This window comes from Somniosus microcephalus, chromosome 22 (genome assembly GCF_052327205.1).
Source record: "Somniosus microcephalus isolate GS21.2 chromosome 22, FLI_Smic_1.0, whole genome shotgun sequence".
NCBI lineage: Eukaryota > Metazoa > Chordata > Chondrichthyes > Squaliformes > Somniosidae > Somniosus > Somniosus microcephalus.
The window spans coordinates 56,386,088-56,410,863 of NC_141008.1; the positions used below are offsets into that span (position 1 = coordinate 56,386,088).

Genomic DNA, 24,776 nt, shown 5'->3' on the forward strand with positions numbered 1-24,776 from the left:
TGCAGGCAAGAGATTACTGTTTGTTTCTAGATCTTTTTGGTGGCTGGGTGGAGGGGCGGGGGCGGAAAGAGACAGTAAAATACTTCACTGGAAGTGCTCTCACTGTAGCTACCTTTATTAGCGCTTGGTTTAGCAAACAAAAGGAACAGCAACTCTTAAAACTGCAGGATATCACCAATCGTATCGGCAGGCTAATACTACACCATATTAACTCTGCCCAAACTAAGTTCATATCTGCTATTCCTCATGCAAATAGGCAGACACCCTTCCTACACAGAGGGGAAGGGGAGAGATCATCGCTCACTGAGCCACTCGAGTACTTCTTGTGCTTTGTAGCACAGAAGATTCATAGGATATTGGAAACATATTCTCCACACAACTCCAGTTGAGTGTTTTTTTGGTGGTAGTGAGTCAGTAAGATGCACACAACCGTTAACTGTTTAACGGATAGAGGATACTGAATGCAGACTACGATACATAACCACCAAAATGTCTGATTAAGTAAGCCATGAGCAAAAGATAAAAAATCTTATTGCACCCATCTTCACAACATTATTTCATTAGGCAATTCAAAGATTGTGAAAAGAAACAGGCAAAGTTAATTAAGAGTTTAAAGATGTGTAGCGTTGCAACATGGCTTCACTGCAGCTAGAGGCAGTCTGTGCGCTAATTAGGCTACTGCTATGTGATGTGGTTTTCAACATTTAAACTCTCTTCAAACAATATTTTCAAACGAATGGTTTCAGTAATTAGAGTGTATGGTGCCCACATCTGTGAATTCTGAAAAATATTTCATGAAAATGACACTTGCATTGTAATTTAAAACTCACCATAAAAAGGCTGCGACCAAGCTTTAGTAGCCTTATGGAGGTTTGGGGGCAAAAGGATGGAGGAGCCAAAAGAATCCCAATTGTGAGTTTAACTTGCTCTATTCATAAAAATTCTGGAGCAAGAAAAATTGCCCTTCATGGTTTAAGCAAACTCCAGGCAACTATCCAATGTAAAGCAGAAACCAAGGTTTCTATTTCACAATCTCCATATCTGGCTGACTAAATGTCAGCAAGTTATCAGGAGGTGCAGGAAAGCAATTGATTCAATTTTTAAAATTTGTTCATGGGCGTCACTGGCAAGGCCAGCATATATTGCCCATCCCTAATTTACCTTGAGAAGGTGGTGGTGAGCTGCATTCTTGAGCCGGTGCAATCCATGTGGTGAAGGTACTCCCACAGTGCTGTTAGAGAGGGAGGTCCAGGATTTTTACCCAGCGATGATGAAAGAACGGTGATAGATTTCCAAGTCAGGATGGTGTGTGACTTGAGGGGAATTTGGAGGCGGTGGTGTTCCCACGCGCCTGCTGCCATTGTCCTTCTAGGTGGTAGAGGTAGTGGGTTTGGGAGATGCTGTCGAAGAAGCCTCGGCGAGCTGCTGCAGTGCATCTTGTAGATGGTGCACACTGCAGCCACGGTACGCCGGTGGTGGAGGGAGTGAATATTTAAGGTGGTGAATGGGGTGCCAATCAAGCGGGCTGCTTTGTCCTGGATGGTGTCGAGCTTCTTGAGTGTTGTTGGAGCTGCACTCATCCAGGCAAGTACAAAATATTCTATCACATTCCTGCCTTGCGCCTTGTAGATGGTGGGAAGGCTTTGGGGAGTCAGAAGGGGAGATACTCACCACAGAATACCCAGCCTCTGACCTGCTCTTGTAGCTACAGTATGTGTGTGGCTGGTCCAGTTAAGTTTTTGGTCAATGGTGGCCCCCAGGATGTTGATGGTGAGGGATTCGGCAATGGTAATGCCATTGAATGTCAAGAGCCGTGGTTAGACTCTCTTGTTGGAGATGCTCATTGCCTGGCACTTGTGTGGCGCGAATGTTACTTGCCCAAAGTTACTTATCAGCCCAAGCCTGAATGTCGTCCAGGTCTTGCTGCACGCGGGCATGGACTACTTAATTATGAGGAGTTGCGAATGGAACTGAACACTGTGCAATCATCAGCGGACATCCTCACTTCTGACCTTGAGAGAAGGTCATTGATGAAGCAGCTAAAGGTGGTTGGGCCTAGTACACTGCCGAGGGGAATTCTTCCTCAATATTCTTGAATGAGAACAGGAATCTGAAGCTGCAATGGTGAGTGCCCACTGTGTAAATGGAGGCTGCTCCACTCCTTTAGTAACAGCTCAGTTTTCTATATTCCCCAACCAAAGTGATGCACATTTAATATGTTTAACCTCCATAACAAACTCAGTTGCAGGAATGGTTCCAATGCATGGACAGTGACAGCCAAGGCCACTGCTTTGTGATCCTCATTAAAAAAAAAAAAGATGGAAACGCAGAATGCAATCTGTTTGGAAAAACTTTGGATCCCTTGAAACATCAGAATTTGACGTTCCATCATCTACAACCTAGCTGCCCAAATTAGACAGTGGATACATTTGGGAATGACAACCTCCAATACACCAGTAAAAATCCCAGGATTTCTTGTAATAAAAGTAATTGCTTATTCAGTCACCACGAAGTGCTTACATTGTACAAAATTAGTGCCTGGTTGAGGATATATCTGTAGTGACTGACCAATTGTCGTGAGTCTTGACTGTGAGAATGTGCAAGAGGCCAAAGATAGGTGTGTGGTGTCAGCAAAAGATTGTTAATGCACGAGGTGGAAATACAGATTAGAGATTAGGAAGGAAATGTAATTCAGAAAAACTTAGTTCTTCAAATTTCTTTTCTCTCTCACCCCCAACCCTGCCACCAAAATGCAGATTCTCATTGTTCTTCCGACAGTCCTACTCAAGAACTTAACTTGACCTTTTTCCCTTTCAGATGCTTTGTATGTGTCATTTTGCTTTTATTTCAGATCTCAAATCAAATCAAATCAACTTTTATTGTCATTGTTAGTGCACAAGTGCAGTACAACGAAATGTAGGCTTGCGGCTCCCGAGTGGTGTCATCAATGCCGACACTTGGTCAACTGGCAGGAGGTGCAATTAAAATGAAAGACCACCTTCGCTACCAGTTTTGTCTCTTCCTCCAGAGGGCAGTAAGACAGTCCCACAAGCGGCAGCCAAAGTAGGACACCAATGAAAACTGGGATTAAAACATTGGTCTTCTATTAGAGACCATTTCTTATTGTAGCTGTCCAATTGCCCAAGCATGATTTCCTCTGAAGTGCCTTTAATATTGTTCCACATTAAAAGCTCTATACAAAATACAAGTTGCGTTGTTTCCCCCATTTTCTGCCACGTTTAGGTTGCACAGCATTCCTCTGACAAGAGGCTGTGAGGATTACTTGCTCCCAAGTTTCTGTCAATGGTGTCTAGTAATCAGATGCCAGGGAAAATATGCAGGCATGGCACAAACGGATTCTTAAGCACCAAGTAATGTGTACCTCATCCAACAGCCCAAATGATACCAGTAAAATATCACGGGAAGAATCGCAGCTGTACACCCACATCCTGCTGCTCGGTGTAGCAAATGATAGAATAGTAATCTGCCTGTTTGAGGTAATAAGTTTCTTTTTTATTCGTTGCTGGGATGGAGGCATTGCCGGCATTTATTGCCCCTCCCTAATTGCCCTCGTGAAGGTGGTGGTGAGCCACCTTCTTGAACCAGTGCCGTCTTTGTGGTGAAGGTACTCCCACAGTGCTGTTAGGGAGGGAGGGAGTTCCAGGATTTTGACCCAAGTGCATCATTGGTTCCCTTATGTCACACAGTCATACATTAACTTTTACAGTGGAGATGCATCCTTTAAAAAATAATCAACAGTTCAAAAGGCAGCTCTGCATCTTTTGAACTGAAAACTCTTGAAGACTTGGGTAGGTTGGCCCCGTCTACATGGGACATCTGCCTGACTTGCACGTGGCTGCAAAGTTCATTCTAAACTGTAAAACTGATTGGCTACCAAGCTGAACTGCTGAAACACCAAAGTTTAATTTCCCCAAACAATAGCTAGTTTTATCTTGGACTATGTAATCATCTAGATTTTCTTAAAAAAAAAAATTGAGTCTAGTATCTGGTCACCAACTACACAATTTGATATAGGGGAAGTTTGTTCAAGAGATTTAAAAAAATACAAATTTTATATTACAACAAATGGTGCCAATCAATGTTCCCTCTTCTCATTCACAGTTTCGCACATGCTTTACTTTACTTTGAAAAAGCCGGTTCCAGGCTTTGCGGGACCAGCAGAGAGCTGTGTGGTCACAAAGTTTACAGGGAACGCTGGTGCCAAAAATCTGAGCATCGCAAGTTAGAGTAAACCAAAATGGCTAGTGCTCGCTGAATGATAAATTCAACAAAAATCTCATCCTTTTGGTGCAGACAATCAAAGCAGAGCCTTAATGAGAGGTCTGCTGAAATTAAAAATGAACTTCAGAAATTGCACTGTAGAAAGACAACTACACAACTATCTCAACTGCAATGTTATACACCTAATGTAGTTATTTTAATATTCGTCAAACAGACATATTCAGTGAACACATTTCTTCACTATAATCTCAGATTATGCATATACATAAGCAAGCAAGATATTTAAAGATTACCCAAACACAAGTGAAATTTAAACTAAGGTTACTAGTTTAGAATGGACAGTTTAGCGCAGTCAGTCTGTACTCAAGATGAACCCACTCAGCTTTTAGGCATCTTCACTCAAATCATTGAAGTGAAGATGTAATTCTCCTTAAAAACAGTACAGGTACAAGTGTTTTTTTCTAAAAGGGACACTTTTAAAAAGGTATAAATTTGAGAAAGGATAATTGTCTCAAGTTCATGACTTTCCTTAAAATGTTTGAATACACTACAAGGTTGGGCAGAGAGGGTGGGTGGGGGAAATGAGGTGGAGGAATGAATCGAGGGAAGAGTTATGCTCCAACTCGAATCTTTGTTTACAATCAATGCAATTATTTATGAAGTTATAAAGTAGAAAACTATAGAAATTATAGTAGAGTAAACATAGAAGATAGGAGCAGGAGTAGGCCATTCGGCCCCTCGAGCCTGCTCCACCATTAGTGAGATCATGGCTGATCCTCCAAATTCAGTACCCCGTTCCTGCCTTCTCTCCATATCCCTTTAGCCTTAAGAAATATATCCAACTCCTTAAATATATTTAATGAATTGGCCTCTACTGCCTTCTGTGAGAATTCCACAGGTTCACCTCTCTGGGTGAAGAAATTCCTCCTCATTTCTGTCCTAAATGGCCTACCCCTTATCCTTAGACTGTGACCCCTGGTTCTGGACTCCCCGACCTTCGGGAACATCCTTCCTGCATCTAGTCTGTCTAGTCCTGTTAGAATTTTATAAGTTTCAATGGGATCCCCTCTCATTCTTCTAAACTTCAGCGAGTATAAGCCCAATCGACCCAATCTCTCCTCATACGTCATTCCTGCCATCCCAGGTATCATCCTGGTGAAACTTTGCTGCACTCTCTCCATGGCAAGAACATCCTTCCTCAGATAAGGTGACCAAAACTGCACACAATACTCAAGGTGCGGTCTCACCAAGGCCCTGTACAACTGCAGCAAGACATCCTTGTTCCTGTACTCAAACCCTCTCGCTACGAAGGCCAACATACCATTTGCCTTCTTAACTGCCTGCTGCACCTGCATGCTTACCTTCAGCGACTGGTGCACAAGGACACCCAGGTCTCATTGCACTTCCCCTTCTCCCAATCTATTGCCATTCAGATAATAATCTGTCTTCCTGTTTTTGACACCAGTGGATAACCTCGCATTTATCCACGTTATATTGCATCTGCCATGCTTCTGCCCAATCACCAAACCTGTCCAAATCATGCTGGATAGAATGGTTCAGAATAGAATGACATTGCTTGAGGAGTGATGGGTATCTATTGAACAGAGAAACCAGACCTTCATGGAAGTCCTTCTGAGTAGGGCTGCCATTGCAGATACGGGTCCCCATGGCCCCCCTGATGTGCAGCAAGGTGCTCTCCAGCCACTTGCAGGTGCTGAGGGGGACCTGACCCATGAGAGGGAGGTTGGTGGCAGACCGCAAGGAAGTGGGGGCTCCTCTCCAAGCGCTCACACTTCCATGCCACTGCAGAGCCCTCGGTCAGAACTCCACCGGAGTCCACACCCAAGTGAGATAGACATCTCAACCCCAGCACAGCCGCAGGAGCAGCAGACGGTTGACGAGCCCTCACAGGCTTGCAACCCCAGAGGATGCCCGCCAAAGGTGTCGAGACAGGAGCAGCAGGAAAGTGAGCAAGGGGCGTCCACATCTGCTGAAGCCACAGGGGAGGCACCACGTAGGAGCACGCGTAAGAGGAAAATTCTGCACAAATAGTCACAAGGGTGGGTGCAATTTTGTGTTTAGTGTAAAAATGCCATCACATCGTTATTGAACATAAACATTCTGATGGCAAATGTTGCAGTTGTGGAGTCTGTCATTTTGCTATTGGGACTACCACATTGAGGCCTTAGGAATACTTGCAACTGTCAGTATGGTGGTCAGAATTCTAGGAATCCTCTGGTTCTTGGCCATTGTCAATGCTCTGGTAAGAAGCTGCGTCACAGGACACAAGTCAACATTTATTCATTATAGACAACTCAAGCAACAATGTGGGTTTTTCCATTTTACTTGAAGCTGAACCATTTATAATGAATGAACAAAAGCTAGGGGGTTCATCTAATTTTTTTCCAAGTTTAAAAGTAGTTGCTTCAATAAAGCAATCAACACCCTACCTCCAAAAATAACATAACACACACAAAGTTTAAGCTCCAAGATGGTTTTCATTGGTATCTAAAGATTAACGATTTATTTTTTACAAGGTCATTTAGCCAAAAAGCCACAGTGAAACAAACAAGAGCAATGGCTTTGGTGAATAAAGCACCTCAGTTTAACACCTCACCCAGAAGACAGCACCTCTGACAATGCAGCAGTCCCTCAGTGCAGCACTGAAGTGTCAGCCTAGATTACGTGCTCAAGTGGGCAGTGCGGCCTGAACCCACATCCTGCTGATTCAAAGCTCCCAATTGAGGCAAACCAACACTTACGTACGTAGAAGACTAGTCCCTGGAAATGGATAACCAGGTAAGGAGGACCAGTGCTTCATGGGTTCATTTTATGCCGAGGTAGAAGAGGGGAAGCACCTCTGTTGATTTGATACAAATAATAGTAAAGTCTGTATTTATTGTAATGTTCCGTGTTGTTCATAGTTTATTTGCAGTTTCTAAATGACTGTCTGATAGGTACATTCTTCTGCTTACTGAAAACAAGATCATGTAGTGGCACATGTTGAGGGATCTCCATTCAACCTCTGGGCCTCGCTACTTTTCTCCTGATATTGGGCAGATCGAGGCATATTCTAGGTCGTAAGGGAATAGCAAGATCTGCTTGGTTACATGGCTCATTCGAAGCTCCTGATACTGAACCCAAGGAAGTATCGAGTACAGAACCCCCCCAAAAGTTACACAGTTACTTCGGAGTAACAAAGCGACTAACGCACAGCCACAAACTCCCGAAGTATATTGGTGCGCTACTCCCACCCTTCACCATGAAATCACGTGGTGGCGGATGTGGAAAAAGTTAGTGGTTGCTCAACTCCAGTATTGATCAATTTGTTGGACAAAGTTGGATGAGCATCAAATGTGTTCAATACTGGCCAATAGAAGAGAAATACAGAGAGATACATGTTTATTGGAGAGATTAATGCCAGACAAGGCCTGATGTCATAGCTAAACTCCAATGTGGACATTTTTCAGCAAAGACGGATGCCATTGCGGACTGTGGAAAAAGTTACACAACACTAATTTTAGGTGATTCCGAAAAGTAGTTGGAGAGAAACATGCAAGCTGGGATTAAATATACACACACAACACATCAGTCTGTACCAGGTTAGCTAAAGCTTCATCTGAAAACACAGATTTATGAATGTTTTTATGAACACCTCGGTATCAGATGGGACTTTACAACAACTTTAATTAGACATGGTCTAGATAAAGGGTCCCATGCAAAATGTTATCTATATTTTTCTCAGGTGCTGAGACCTACTGAGTATGCCCAGAATTCTCTATTTTTACAACAGGAAGTTACTTCTGTGTACGATATGGAATGTTATTCTGTACAGCAATGATATTTTTGCGGTTTATGTTCTGGAATGATTCAGGTATTTTGGAATACCAGTGCATTCCTCCATAGAATCAGCCAGAATATCGAATTAAAACTGAAGCATTTGTCCTGCATGCTTTGCACCTGGGAAGCAACCCACACAATTACTTGCACGGTGTAGCTACATTAATATTGGACAGGTCAAAGCACTCACACAAATACCATAGAATAGTACAGCACAGGCCACCATTTGGCCCATCAAGTCTGCGCCGGCTCCTTCGAAGAGCAAGCCAGTCAGTCCCACTCCCTGCTCTTTCCCCAGATCCCTGCAATTTTTCTCCTTCAACTATTTATCCAATTCCCTTTTGAAAGCTACTATTGAATCTGTATCCACCATTCCAAATCCTCACCATAAGAACATAAGAAATGGGAGCAGGAGTAGGCCAATCGGCCCCTCGAGCCTGCTCCGCCATTCAATAAGATCATGGCTGATCTGATCCTAACCGCCAATCCACTATCACAGAACCATCTCCTGCATCTAACAGAATTAGACACACGAAATAGGAGCAGGATCAGGCTACACGGCCCCTGGGCACGCTCCGCTACCCACAGGGCCATGACCGATCCGAACCTGGACTCATGTCCAAATTCCTGCCCGCTCCCCGTAACCCTTAATTCCCTTTACTTCCAGGAAACTGTCTATTTCTGTTTTAAATCTGTGTAATGATGTAGCTTCTACAGTTTTTTGGGGCAGCATATTCCATGGATCTACCACCCCGAGTGAAGTAGTTCCTCCTCATCTCAGTTTTGAAAGAGCAGCCCCTTATTCTAAGACTATGCCCCCTAGTTCTAGTTTCACCCATCATCTGGAACATCTTCCCCGCATCCACCCGATCCAACCCCTTCACAATCTTATATGTTTCAATAAGATCGCCTCTCAATTCTTCTGAACTCCAATGAGTAGAGTCCCAATCTGCTCAACCTCTCCTCATATGTCCATCCCCTCATCCCCGGGATTAACCGAGTGAACCTTCTTTGTACTGACTCGAGAGCAAGTATGTCCTTTCTTAAGTATGGGCACCAAAACTGTACGCAGTATTCCAGGTGCGGTCTCACCAATACCTTGTACAACTGAAGCAATACCTCCCTATTTTTATATTCTATCCCCCTAGCAATGAAAGCCAACATTCCATTGGCCTTCTTAATCACTTGCTGCACCTGCATACTAACTTTTTGAGTTTCATGCACCAGGACCCCCAGGTCCCTTTGTACTTCAGTACTTTCCAGTTTCTTGCCATTAAGATAATAACTTGCTCTACGATTTTTCCTGCCAAAGTGCATAACCTCACACTTTCCAGTATTGTATTCCATCTGCCAAATCTCTGCCCACTTACTTAGCCTGTCTATGTCCCCTTGAAGGTTTTTTATGTCCTCCTCACTCACTACTTTCCCTCCCATCTTAGTATCATCTGCAAACTTTGATATGTTACACTCGGTCCCCTCCTCCAAATCGTTAATATAGATTGTAAAGAGTTGGGGACCCAGCACTGACCCCTGCGGAACACCACTAGTTACTGATTGCCAGTCTGAGAATGAACCATTTATCCCAACTCTCTGCTTTCTGTTAGAGAGCCAATCCTCTATCCATGCCAGAATATTACCCCCAATCCCGTGATTTTTTATCTTAAGCAATAATCTTGTGTGGCACCTTGTCAAATGCCTTTTGGAAGTCTAAATACACTACGTCCACTGGTTCCCCTTTATCCACCCTATACGTTACTTCCTCAAAGAACTCCAGCAAATTTGTCAAACATGACTTCCCCTTCATAAAACCATGCTGACTTTGTCCTATTAAATTATGATTATCCAAATGTCCTGTTGCTGTCTCCTTAATAATGGACTCCAATATTTTACCTACCACAGATGTTAGGCTAACCGGTCTATAGTTTCCAGCCTTCTGTCTACTGCCCTTTTTAAATAAGGGTGTTACATTAGCAGTTTTCCAGTCTGCCGGGACCATTGCCGAGTCCAGGGAGTTTTGGAAAATTATTACTAATGCATCCACAATCCCTACCACCACTTCCCTCAAGACCCTAGGATGTAAGCCATCAGGTCCAGGTGATTTATCCACCTTGAGTCCCATTATTTTACCGAGTACCACTTCCTTAGTGATTTTGATCGTGTTTAGCTCCTCCCCCCCTTTAGCCCCCTGTTTGTCCAGTGTTGGGATATTCTTAGTGTCTTCTACTGTAAAGACTGATGTAAAATATTCAGTGTTTTTGCCATCTCCATATTTCCCACCATTAATTGCCCAGTCTCATCCTCTAAGGGACCAACATTTACTTTAGCCACCCTTTTTCTATAACTATAAAAACTCTTACTATCTGTTTTTATATTTTTTGCTAATTTACTTCCATAAATCTATCTTCCCTTTCTTAATCAATCTTTTTGTTATTTTTTGCTGTCTTTTAAAGTTTTCCCAATCCTCTATCCTCCCACTAGATTTGGCTACCTTATATGCCCTTGTTTTTAGTCGAATACTATCCTTAATTTCTTTACTTAGCCATGGATGGCTGTCTTTTCTTTTACACCCTTTTCTTCTCAGTGGAATATATATTTTTTGGAAGTTGTAAAATAACTCCTTAAATGTACACCACTGATCATGTATCGTCTTACCCTTTAATCTATTTTCCCAATCCACTCTACTCAATTCCGCTCTCATACCTTCATAGTCTCCTTTATTCAAGCTTAGCACGCTTGTTTGAGATCCAACCTTCTCACCCTCTAATTGAATATGGAATTCAACCATGTTATGGTCACTCATTCCAAGGGGATCCTTTACTAGGTCATTTTTAATTAATCCTGTCTCGTTACACAGGACCAGATCTAAGGTTGCTTGCCCCCTGGTCGGTTCAGTTACATACTGCTCAAGAAACCCATCCCTAATACACTCAATGAACTCATCCTCAAGGCAGCCCTGCCCAATTTGATTTGTCCAATTAATATGATAGTTAAAATCCCCCATAATTATAGATGTTCCCTTATTACAAGCCTCAGCTATTTCCTGATTGATACTCCGTCCAACAGAGTTGCCACTGTTCGGAGGCCTATAGACTACGCCCACTAGTGTTTTTTTCCCCTTATTATTCCTTACCTCCACCCAAACTGTTTCATTATCCTGATCTTTTGACCCAATATCATTTCTCTGTATTACAGTGATTCCTTCCTTTATTAACGTAGCCACCCCACCTCCCCTTCCTTCCTGCCTGTCCTTCCTGATCGTTAAATAACCTGGTATGTTTAATTCCCAGGCATGGTCACCCTGCAACCATGTTTCTGTAATGGCCACAAGATCATACCCATATGTAGTTATTTGTGCCATTAACTCGTCTATTTTGTCACGAATGCTACGTGCATTCAGATAGAGAACTTTCAAAGATGTCTTGTGACACTTAGTTCCTGCTTTTGCCCTTTTTATTACTTTACCTTTTACTCCATACCTTCTGCCCCTTCCTGACACACTCTGGTTTTTAATTTCCCCACTGCTACCTAAGTCTATGACCTTCTCTGTTGTCATTTTTATTATTTGCTCTCTAGGAACCTCCCCCCCACTAGTTAGTTTAAAGCCCTCTCTACAGCCCTAGTTATATGATCCGCCAGGACTCTAGTCCCAGCACTGGCCAAGTGAAGCCCGTCCCAACGGAACAGCTCCCTCCTGCCCCAGTACTGGTGCCAGTGTCCCAGGAAGCAAAACCCATTTCTCCCACACCAGTCTTTGAGCCACGCATTTAACTCTCTAATTTTATTTGTCCTAGCCAAATTCGCTCGTGGCTCAGGTAATAATCCAGAGATTATTACCCTTGTGGTTCTGCTTTTTAATTTGGCCCCTAGCTGCTCAAACTCCCTCAGCAGAACCTCCTTCCTTGTCCTATCTATGTCGTTGGTACCAACATGGACCACGACAACTGGATCCTCCCCCTCCCACTCCAAGTTTCTCTCCAGTCCAGAGGAGATGTCCTTAACCCTGGCACCGGGCAGGCAACACAGCCTTCGGGACTCTCACTCTCGGCTGCAGAGAACTCTATCTATCCCCCTAGAAAGTTTTTCCTCACTTCGCCTCTGGTTCTTTTGCCAATCACCTTAAATCAGTGTCCTCTCGTTATCGACCCTTCAGCCTTTGGAAACAGTTTCTCTTTATTTACTCTGGCTAAATCCTTCATGATTTTAAACACCTCGATCAAATCTCCTCTTAGTCTTCTCTGCTCCAAGTAGAACAACTCCAGTTTCTCCACTTAACTGTATTCCTCATCCATTGAACCATTCCACTATTAGAGAACCTCTTCTCTAAGCCCTCCAAAGCCTTCACATCCTTCCTAAAGTGTGGAGCCCAGCATTGGACACCAGACTCCAGCTGGGGCTGAAGCAGTGTGTTATATAGGTTTAGCATCACTTCCTGGTTTTTGTACTCTATGCCTCTATTTATAAAGCCCAGGATCCCGTATGCTTTATCAATTGCTTTGTTAACCTGTCCTGCCACCTTCAAAGATTTGTGCACAAGCACCCCCAGGTGTCTCTGTTCTTGCACCCCCTTTAAAATTGTACCATTTAGTGTGTATGGTCTCGCCTCATTCTACCTACCAAAATGTATCACCTCACACTTCTCTACATTGAATTTCATCTGCCACATGTCCACCCATTCAACCAGCCTGTCTATGTCTTCTTGAAGTCTAATACTATCTTTATCACTGTTTACTACACTTCCAAGTTTCATGTCATCTGCAAATTTCAAAACTGTGCCCTGTACCTCCAAGTCCAAGTCATTAATGTACATCAAAAACAGTGATACTAGTACTGAACCTTGGGGAACACCACTGTACACCTCCCTCCAGTCCAAAAAACAGCCATTCACCACAACTCTGTTTTCTATCCCTTAGCTAATTTTGTATCCATGCTGCTACTGCCCCTTGTATCCCAATTCTGCTAACAAGCCTAGTATGTGGTACTTTATCAAACACCTTTGGCAAGTCCATATACACAACATCAACTGCACTGCCCTCATCCACCCTCCGTTACCTCATCAAAAAACTCAATCAAGTTAGTCAAACATGATTTGTCCTTAACAAATCCGTGCTGGCTCTCCTTTGTTAGTCCATGCACGTCCAAGTGGCTGTTAATTTTCTCCCGGATTATTGTTTCTAAAAGCCTCCCCACCACCATTTTGGTAGGCAGAATGAGGCGAGACCATACACACTAAATGGTACAATTTTAAAGGGGGTGCAAAAACAGAGACACCTGGGGGTGCTTGTGCACAAATCTTTGAAGGTGGCAGGACAAGTTAACAAAGCAGTTAATAAACTTTTTTGAACAAGGGTGTAACATTTGCAATCCTCCAGTCCTTTGACACCACCCATGTATCTAAGGAGGATTGGACAATTGTGGCCAGCACCTCTACAATTTCTACCCTTACTTCCTTCAGTAACCTAGGAGGCATCCCATCTGGACCGGGTGACGTAACCACTTAAATTACCGTCAGCCTTTCCAGTACTTCCTCTTTATTTTTTATCTCATCCAGTATCCCAGCAACCTCCTCGTTTACCACAGCTTTGGCAAAGTCCTGTTTCTTGGTAAACAGCGACTCATTTAGTACCTCAGCCACACCATCTGCCTCCAATAATAGTTCTCCATTTCAGTCCCACTGCTCCGCTGGCCACTCTTTTAAAGTTAATATCCTATAGAAGACCTTTGGATTCCCCTGAAGGTATGTTAACCATCCTGGACAGCTGTACTACAGGATTCCTTAGGACCCATGAGGTAAAACACCTTGTTATTTGCAACTCTGCTGCATTCAAGTCCTTTGGTATCAAGGGGCAAGGCATGTTATGACAAAGATTATCTGAATATTTCTAAGTGCAAGACAGACCCCAGTTGGAGAAGCGTGTGATTACATTACTTAAAATAATTCTAATACATTTGTTAAGATCAACCTTTGCAGAAATCCCCATCTACATTCATTCCTTTTCTTCCCAAGTTAACCCTTTCATCCTCCTCAGTAAAGAGTATAGAGATTATTGGACGAGGCATCAAAGACACTCTTAGATCATGTGCAGGAAGGGGACATTAATCTGCCCCAGTAAAGTTTTCTCGTTCAGACTGAGTGCCAACTTAATACCGCATCCGAGAGAAGAAAAATGTCAGTCAAGACTAGGATCAGAACCAAGATCTCCAGTTGTTCATTTTTACATTTTTTAATTCACCTCGTCTTCCCTCATGCTTTTCAAATATGGTGTTGCCTTGGCCCCTGAATGTACAGGAAACTTTGGTTTATCTGGAGGTTGTATGCCCAGAAACCTCGATCTAACGGCAGAAATCAGCAGCTGTTTTGGTTAGGTTTTTTTTCTTCTCCTAGCATTAAAAAAAAATTTTTTTTTTAAAAACAGTCAGGCTCTGGAAAGCGTCTCTGTAGCTTAGCAACAGCTTCAGAGACGCTTCCAAGGTACGGGCCGAGTGTTTACAAGCTGTTGCTAAGCAACAGTGTTTGTTGTCAGATACAGAGATGAAAACCTCCGTATCCTTCAACATTAGCGCTGGTCTATCCGGAAGTTTTGATAGATCGGCAGCAGCTCGGTCCCGGATATCAGAACTTTTCCTGTAGCTTTCTTTTCTCTTTTTAATCAAGAAATAAGACATGACAAATTCTCAACCTACAGTAATCACATTTTCTGAAGAACAAGTACAATCGTGATGAATGGGTACGGTAGTGTAGTAATTATATTACTGGACTAGTAATCCAGAGGTCAGGACTAATGATCCGGAGAACGCAAGTTCAAATCCCACCATGGCAGTTTGAGAATTTGAACACAATTTTAAAAATCTGGGCGGGGGGGGAGGGGGGAGAAAATGGCATCAGTAAGCAGGACCATGAAGCTGCCAGATGGCTGTTAAAACCCAACTGGTTCACTAATGTCCTTAGGGAAGAAAAACAGCCATCCTTACCCGGTCTGGCCCATATGTGGTTACAGTCCCACACCAACACGGTTGACTCTTAACTGCTCTTCAAAGTGCCCTAGCAAGCTACTCCGTTGTCTCAAACCTGCTACAATCAACAGCAAGAAACAAGCTGGACGGATCACTCTGTCACAACCAAGGCATCATTTCATGATGAAGGCCGTACCCAGCCCAGATGACCATGCAAAGTCCTCCTCACTAACATCTGGGTAATGATGGCAAAGTTGGGAGAGCTGTCCCACAGACTATTCAAGCAACAGCTTGACATAGTCATACTCTCAGATTCATAACCAACAGCTAATGTCCCAGACGCCATCACTATCCGTGGGTACGCCCTGGCAAGACAGACCCACAATAGGTGAGGGAATAGTGGTATACAGTCAGGAGGGGGACAGCTGCAACAACACTCATGAAGCTCGACACGATCCAGGACAAAGCAGTCCACTTGATGGGCACCCAATCTGCCAGCTTAAACACCCACATCCTCCACCACCAGCGTGTATTATCTACAGGATGCACTGCAGCACTTCCCAAACCCACGACTTCCACTAGCTAGAAGAACAAGGGAAGCAGTTGTATGAGATCACCGTCACCTCCAGGTTCCCAACTAAGTTACACACCATCTCAATTTGGACATGTATCGCTGTTCCTTCCTGGGCATTTGGTCAAAATCCTGGAACTCCCTACTTAACAGCACTGTTGGAGCACCTTCACCACATGGATTGCAGTGGTTTAAGATAACGGCCCACCATCTTCTCGGGCAACTAGGAATGCTCAATAAACTAGTCTTGCCCGTGACGTTCAGATCATGAATATTAAAATACGTAGGACATGTCCTTTTAATAGGTGCACTAAGCAAGAACCCTTCAAAGCTGTTGCCACCACTTTATATTAATGTTCATGTGACATTTTTTTAGCCAAATGATACACCCTCCTGTCGTTTGCACCTAGTTCTGGCTCAGCAAACCACACTAAAAAAGAAAGAATTCACTTGCTGTAGAACTAGGAAGCAATATCCCAATCTATTCAGTTTTATGAAACACTTTCTTTAAAAAAGAAAAAAAGTTACACCAAAAATATTTGCAAGTGATGTACTGTCAGTTTGCCCTGATTAACTGAAACATGCACCCCCCCACCCCACCCCCAACATTTCACCACAAAAATATGACAATGTGCAACATTAAATATCTAACTGTATTCATGTAAACACTGGTGGCCCCGTCAGCTGGACAGATTTGCTTTCCATCTGGCTTAAAGAGCTAACATTTTGACAGAGCATTCTGTCACAATAAGCCAAGTGATAGAATCTTCAGCCCTGCCCAGAGACTGGCCCCACTATCTCAAGCCACAGGTTAATTGTGGCTGAAAGATCAACATCAACTGGAATGACGTTCTGCTGACTGGTCCACGAGAACGCCAAAGCAGCACATGCATACCGGAAAGTTAAGTGAAAAGTGCACCCAATTTATACATAACAGATAACTGTAAGGTTAGCTGCCACTGGTGGGATATCGTGTCGGATTTATACAAAGCAGTGGTGTTAGTCACTATGAGCAGAGAGTTACATTTTTGGCAGATATAGTATGCTATTTCACCTGCGCTTCTTCAAAGCTGTACCAAGTAACTTCAACTATATCTCTTTTGAGAACAGCCACCCCAAAAAGCTTTTTGGATCCTTCAGAATACTGTACGTGCAATGATTCAATTACTTTTTTTGCCAAGTTAGATAACATCATTGGCTGGTACAATTCTAAAGGATAAAGGCAAAATCGTTGCACGTCTGTTCAAAGATCAGGGCAAGCTGCAGGTCGTCTGTGATGCCAAAAGATTAGCTCAGGTGAGCAAAAAAAATCAAAATCCATATACAGGAAACTTTGTGTTATCCGGAGGCTAAGTGTCCGGCAAGCTCGAGCCACCGGCAAAAATCAGGAGCCGTTTTGTTAGGTTTTTTTTCTTCTTGTGGCTTTTTTTCTCTTCTCGTGGCTTTTTTTTCCCCAACAGTCAGGCTCTGGAAAGTCTCTCTTAAGCTGTTGCTAAGCTACAGAGACGCTGCCAAGGTACGGGCCGACTGTTTAGAAGCTGTTGCTAAGCAACAGTGTTTGTTGTCAGATACGGAGATGAAAAGCTCCGTATGCTTCAACATTAACGCTGGAGTGTCCGGCAGTTTTGAGGGAACGGCAACAGCTCGGTCCTGTCGGTGCTGGATAGTACAAAGTTTCCTGTACTGCACACTTTAAAACCCTGTGCTGCTTAGAGTACCACAACCCATGGCACATCATCATACACCTTCACCATCCATACTGGTGAAGTCATTCAGAAACAGGATCACTGTCCCAAACTAGAGTTCTTCACCCAGTGCTACCAGTCAGGAGGTTTTTGCCCAGAGGATTTACACTGTGTACACCAGCCAGCTTTCAATGAGTTCAAAGCTGTAATTCAGTCAGAAGGATCGAATAATTGAATTGTCTGTCTCACTTCTTAGGACATTTAAAATCCTACTGCTTGAATTAATGCCTTATAACTCGCTGACAGCAATCTAACATTAACCTTGCATGCAACCACCGAGTTGATCAAAGTTCCAAGTAGGATGTAATGAAGCGTGAATGTTTTTAAGCCTTAAACAATTCGAGCTTTAAAATATACTGTACAGGAGTGGCAAGTCTCAGGCAGCACATCTTAAACCAGGACATCAATTCAACCCGCTTCTGAAACCCAAATTATACTGTACACAGATTTAGAATCTAAATTAAAAATAATAGGGTTAATTGGAATGAAAGCTATTTTTTGCCAGAATTAGTAGAATGATTCCAAAGTGAAGATCAAAAAGGCTGAAGGCAAAGTGGTTTTTAGAAAAAAAAAAGCACAAGGTTTTAAGAATTTGCTTTGAAAGAAAGGGTGATACAAAATTGCAAAAAAGGTCACTGAACTTACTGATTTTTTCATGTTTTCCTTTTTTTCTTTTACTGTAGATTTAGTCAGTAGAGAGTGGCAAGTAGCCTACAGAACAGAGATGAGCACAAACAAGTCACAGTACCAACTTCACACAACAAAAACACATTGTTGGCTTCTACATACAACTGCACAGCAAAAAAATATACAATGAATATTAAACTCTCAATTTTAATTAAAAATGCAAAAGGACAAATAAAAACTAATCTGGTACAATAGTTTGGGTTTTCAGCCAAGGATGTAATACGCTAATTATTTTTAAACCTTCACTTAAAAAAAAAAAAGGATATTTAACTCTGCCTGGAGAGAAATGTGCAGTTTATTTTCCATATCAAACCATTTTTCCACAAGGTATAAACACAGATACAACTGCTTTCAATCAGTCTACTATTTCTGGCTCGATATTCAACAGAATTTTTTTCCCCCCAGTTTTTGTCCTGTGACCAAAATTAATTAGGATTATGTCACTAATGTTTAGATAGCGTGTAGAACAATACAACACTATGGTCGTCACTGAAAGCGCTTTTCCCGATCAACAGCATATTATAGGATATTGGTGGACGGTTGGAAAGCGAAGCCCGGGGCTTTGCCACAGCCGATATTTGTGAAAAGGGACATCACATTGCTAACATGCGAATAGAGAGATCACAATGCTGTGATGGATCAATGCAACAGGACGCATAATCTGTCAATCATCCATTTCCCTCTTCCTCTGAACAAGAGCTTTAAGCTAAATCAACCACGATAACCTGGCAAAATGCTTGATCAAGACAAAGGTGACGAGAGAGCAATAATGAAGGCTTTTTAAACCTTCATTCGGGTGGTCACGTTTCCAGGAAGAACAAAACCATATACAATTGAGATTATTCTGCATTATAAGTATAGAGACATTTAATATCAGACATATCGTGATAATTTAAATCCATTGCGACATCCCAATTGGCTGTTAATGTGAACACTGTCACCCTCCAGGAGTACGTACATAAAATATACATTTTGACATGGGGCAATAAGGAAAGTCCCATTCCCCAAAATGCATTTTGTTTTGCTAGCCCAAACACCTTAAATAGAGGCATGCGTTGGTAACAAAGCAAACAAGAATGAAGAAGCTTTCCAGTCAGTAGCATGCAGGATTATTGAACAAAACTCTCAACAGCAGCAGTTATACAGGACCATGGAGAACAGAGATCATCCATTGATCAAGAGAAGCTATCCTTACTTCCAAAAGTTTCAGCCAGTAAAACAGATTAAAGCACCACAATGTTCCATATTTAACGAACAGCGGAGATTAAAGACCAAATTCCGTCCACTTTACCCAGCTGCATTTGAAAAGCACCAAAATCTGCCAGACAGTCGCATCTCTCTCCAATTCCAAAACAAAGTTTATCTATGCCACCGAGGAAGCTCCCCGCTCATTCACCACCACACGCCAACCTAAAGAGAGAGGAAAGCTAACCCACTCCCAGGCTTCTGCCACACGTCACCCTGTAAAGCAGCTGACCAGATCTGCATTAGCACATTCTAAAGGGTCACTCACCTGCCAAGTTCACCTTCCCTCCTGCCTTGTGGAGAATTCCATGGTCTCCATTTGGCAGCTCCTCCAGACAACTCAACAATCTTTAGAAGCTCACGATTGTGGAGAAAGGTTTTGTGAAACGGGATCATCTTTACGTCAACATATCCTCTGTGGATCCAGGGTTTCAAGCTACAACTTTATTACTGCAGCAAAGCGATTTCTGCAGCAGCAGTTGCAGTTTAAATCCAGATTTACACGACCTAACTGGAGAGAAGCAGCGTGAACCCCACCACCACTACCCTTCGTCCCGCCCCCACGAGGGCTTATGCACACCAAGGAGTACCGTCACTACAAGGACTGCAGTGGTTCAAGAAGGGGGCTCACCACCACCTTCTCAAGGGCAATAAGGGATGGGCAATAAATGCTGGCTTTGCCAGCGACGCCCACATCCCACGAGTAAAAAAAAAAAGTATGAAGTGCAACTCCAGTGTAATCTCAAATCGGGTTCAAAAAGCGCATGTGTTTGGGCCTCCCGAGTACTCTTCTAAACCTACCTCGACTTCATTTAAATCAAATGTAACCCCACTATTTAAAAAAGTGGTAGAGAGAAAACGGGCTATTATAGATCGGTAGTGGAGAAAATGCTAGAGTCCATTATAAAAGATGTAATAGCAGAGCACTTGGAAAACAGTGACAGGATCGGACAAAGTCAACATGGATTTACAGAAGGTAAATCTTGCTTGACAAATCTACTGGAATTTTTTGAGGATGTAACTGGTAGAATAGATAAGGGGGAACCAGTGGATGTGGTGTATTTGGACTTTCAGAAGGCTTTTGATAAGGTACCGCGTAAGACATTAGCGTGTAAAGTTGAAGCACATGGGATTGGGGGTAAGGTACGGTCTTGGATGGAGAACTGGTTGGCAGACAGGAAGCAAAGAGTTGGAATAAACGGGTCTTTTTCCGAGTGGCAGGCAGTGACTAGTGGGGTACCGCAGGGATTGGTGCTAGGACCCCAGCTATTCACAATATAAATATAAATGATTTAGATGAGGGAACTAGATGTAATATCTCCAAGTTTGCAGACGACACAAAGCTGGGTGGGCGTGTGTGCTGCAAGGAGGATGTAGAGAAACTCCAGTATGATTTGGACAGGTTGGTTGATTATACTGCATTTGCCATGCATCTGCCCAATGTGGATAAATGCGAGGTTATCCACTTCAGTGGCAAAAACAGGAAGACAGATTATCTGAACGGCAATAGATTGGGAAAAGGGGAAGTGCAACGAGCTTATATTCGCTAGAGTTTAGAAGAATGACAGGGGATCTCATTGAAACTTATAAAATTCTAACAGGACTAGATGCAGGAAGGATGTTCCCGATGGCAGGGGAGTCCAGAACCAGGGGTCACAGTCTAAGGATAAGGGGTAAGCCATTTAGGACAGAGATGAGGAGGAATTTCTTCACCCAGAGAGTGGTGAACTTGTGGAATTCTCTACCACACAAGGCAGTTGAGGCCAATTCATTAAATATATTCAAGAAGGAGTTAGATATATTTCTTAAGGCTAAAGGGATATGGGGAGAAAGCAGGGACAGGGTACTGAATTTGGATGATCAGCCATGATCTCATTAAATGGTGCAACAGGCTCGAGAGGCCGAATGGCCTACTCCTGCTCCTATCTTCTATGTTTCAAGAGAGAGAGTGCAGACATGGCCATCTGCACTCGCTAACACATTTTTACTCTTCTCTCCTGAGAAACAGACTAGCACTGCCAGGCGTGCAGTATAAACAGGACTGCCTGTAGCCCATACTGCAGCTATATTGACCTCAGCTGCAGTATAATATCTTAATGCAACAGAAACACACGAAAAGTCCGGTCGGTGTCCTGAAGAAACAAAGGATTACTTTAGTTTTTGGGGAGGGGGGGGTGGCAGTTGGAGAGCCTGGTTTAGAAAAGATGATGCTTACCAAACAGCAATCAAAATAATTCCTTTTCTACTTAGAATATGTCCTGAAAGTTTTGATCCGATTACCAAAAAAAAATAATCAGTAAATCAGGAGAATTTACCATCAGAAACACAGTTTGGAATGAGTCAAGTGAAAAAGCAATCGCGAATATACCCAAGAAATTATACTATCTGCTGACGGAAGCGAAGAGTGAAAACACAGTAATCTGTCAGAAATGACAAGTTGTTGGAAACTGTGGCAGAGAGTGGATTTGAACACGATCTTCTCATCTCTGGGATCTGGATTCAATGGTAGCCCAATAAATGAAGGCTTTTTTCCTCTGTTGTCCACAATGCTGCTGCAGAATTGGCCTCCAAAGTTCTCACCAGGAACTCCGTCCTTCAGTCTTCAACATTTCTGCTCCTCTTCACCTCTATCAAGTGTTTTGTTCTGCTGCTTTTTCTAGGCTGTACCCATTTTTCTGGATTCTTTGCTCCCTTTCTGCACCTCCTCTCTCCCCCATACCCACCTTCGCACTCATTTTGTCCATTTCCCAGTGTGCCTTTTCACTTTAGGCAATAAAGTCAGTTACGGAATTGGAGGCGAGGCCCAGTCATGCTCCTCGGCACTTGCGAACCCACTTTGTAAGGTTATAGAGCTGTTTCACCAACACTAGGGAATGCGGGAAAACCCCATTCATGTTGCACAGAAGCACAAAAAATTATGCAAGTAGGTAGAGCCAGTGAGAAGCCACAGTTACAAGAAATAAACATAGCAAGCTGAAAAACTGTAATGGGAAGAGGAATAAGGAGCAAGATTGTACCAGATCATCCCATCATTTGAATACAAGCTTTCTGGGATACGAGAGTTTCCTATAAGGAGCCTTGTCGGTCAGTACACAACGTTTGATGCAGATAGATTACACATCTTCATCGTTCTTCAAATGAGATGCAACCTCCACACACCATAGACTTAAGGAATTGGGGGGGACAACCACAACACAATAGTGCAGCTACATAGTGCTGCACATGGCCTCTTACTCTGCATCAGATAACACCCCAGGATTAGCCCCACTGTCCCAAGTCATTCTGACCTTTAGGTTAGTAAACACCCTCCCAAAACTATACCTCTGCAGAGGAAGATGGATGGAATCATGGTTGATGCAAATCATTTGAAGAATAAAGATGACCCTAAAAAGTCCACACACCATTGGAACATAAAGTACATATTGGTTTGGGGGTGGGGACGAGAGAGAAAAGGAGAGAAAAAAGGAAGGGAGGCCCTCGTGTAGGAACCATCGCACCAACTGTCATACGGCAAATTAAATTTTTCATTTTGTATCTACAGGCATGGAGTACAAAAGCAAGGAGCTAGTGTTGAGCTTGTATAAGATCTTAGGCCACAGTTGGGACACTGTACAGTTTTGGACACCCTACTATAGGAAGAATACAGAAGCAATGGAAAATTTAGAGTGTAGATTCACTGGGATGTTTACAGGGATAACAGGTTACTTTGAAGAAAGACTTGAGAAGTTAACACTATTTTTTTATGTTAGACCCAAGGAGGTTAAGGGGTGAACTGACAGAGTTCTCCAAGATTATGAAGTGTTCTAACAAGGTAAATAGTGATAGACTGTCAACTGGTCAGCAAGACAGTAATGAGCATTATAAAGTTGATTTTATAAACAAAATTTATGTTGCCTTCTGGTATATTTTGCTTGGAAATGTCCCCTTTCTGGTTTAGATGCTGGTGGAGTTGCCAGTTTTACAATATCCACACTTTGGGAACTTCCACTGCAAATGCTGGGGTGCAGCGACCATGAAGCTGTCGAATTGCTGTTAAAAACCCAACCAATTCACTAATGCCCTTTAGGGAAGGAAACCCTCCGTCCTTACTCAGTCTCTACCCTATGTGTCTGCAGTCCCACACCAACATGGTTGACTCCTAACTGCCCTCTGAGGTGGCCAAGCAAGCCACTCAATCGTATCAAACCATTATCTGCAGCTGTTCAAGGTGGTGGCCCACCACCACCTTCGAGGGCAAGCAGGGATGGTCAATAAATGCCAGCCTTACTAGTGACGTACACATTCAGAATAAAAAAAAACAGAAATAAACGTGTCCATCTGTCTAACATCACCAGACATTTTTAATCCATTTGTCTGGTGATTAAAACACTTGCTTATTTTTGTTTACTAATTGAAATCATTATTAACCTTTTATGTCCTGGCCAACAGTGCACTGCAATAAATAGGTCCACTGTAAAGCTGCCCACTTGCTAAATTTGTCACTTGTAGGTCATCAGGTCAGCCAAGAGAGGAGATAGTTATTGTTATACTGCTGGGCTAGGACAATTCTTTAGTTAAGTGGACAGCTGGATTAGAGGATGTGTAATTCAAGCTGCCACCTTGAGTTATGAATAATAGAGGCATGAGGTTAGCTGCTTGAACGAGATACAAACAGTTGGTACATTACACATTTAACTTTTGCCTCCTTCAGTCTTTCTACGGAAGAAAATTGTGTGTTCCATTTAAAACACTTACTTTCCGCTAAGTGTTAAAGCTCAAGGGATGTTAAAGCTCAAGGGATGTTAAAGCTCAAGGGATTCAAGTAAAACTGCATTGGAGTAATTATAAATGTGAAAAAAGGATTTCCTTTTTCGCTATTGTGGCTAAGAACCACAGATGACAGAAGAAGAAAATGTTCCCCATTGCAATATAGGCAGTCAGACTTCTAGCTCGAATACCCTTTACCCAAAAAATTCCCTGCCAGACAACTAACAGCTGACGCTGGCTATTATTGATTATACAAAAACATTTAAGCCATCTTTAATATAATTCATAAAAGGAAACTTAATCACTTCAGCTTTTCCACGATCTCTCACTGATATTTTGAACGTGTTAGACGCAAGTAACATGGAGGAGTTACTAAGCTCAACAGTACAAGGGATCTGAATCTGTCATTCACACTGACTGTTCCAATCGGCTAGTCATTTCCACTGTGTACATTAATTAAACTCTCTCCCATGTTATTTTTTTTTAAATCAATAGATGAGGAATTTTTAAGAGCTACCAACAATGAGATACAATCTCCAAATCCGTTTTAAATCAGCAGCATGCTTGTTTTAGTGAATATGCAAAAACAAAATCACTGACAGGGAAAAATTCCCAGTACACTTTTGGCTTGTCATGTTGCTTCCAGTAAATCACTATACTTAATATCGATGGGATTTTTTTTATAATCGAGAAGATAAATATTTAAAACAAAAAGAAAAAGTGCATGCGAAACAGAACTAAACTGATAG

The 24,776-nt window shown here is 42.6% G+C and overlaps 1 protein-coding gene across 8 annotated transcripts in view; it reads right to left on the bottom strand.

The window, feature by feature from the left end:
* Window positions 1-24,776, bottom strand: part of nf1a (neurofibromin 1a) — a 301,749-nt gene that overhangs the window by 149,674 nt on the left and 127,299 nt on the right. For 6 of the 8 annotated variants that reach the window (XM_085964799.1, XM_085964798.1, XM_085964804.1 and 3 more), the window contains one exon: window positions 17,995-18,060. The exons of the other annotated variants lie outside the window; for them this stretch is intronic. In XM_085964799.1, the coding sequence (XP_085820925.1) occupies window positions 17,995-18,060 (66 nt within the window). The remainder of the gene's footprint in view (window positions 1-17,994; window positions 18,061-24,776) is intronic. 8 annotated transcript variants of the gene reach the window in all.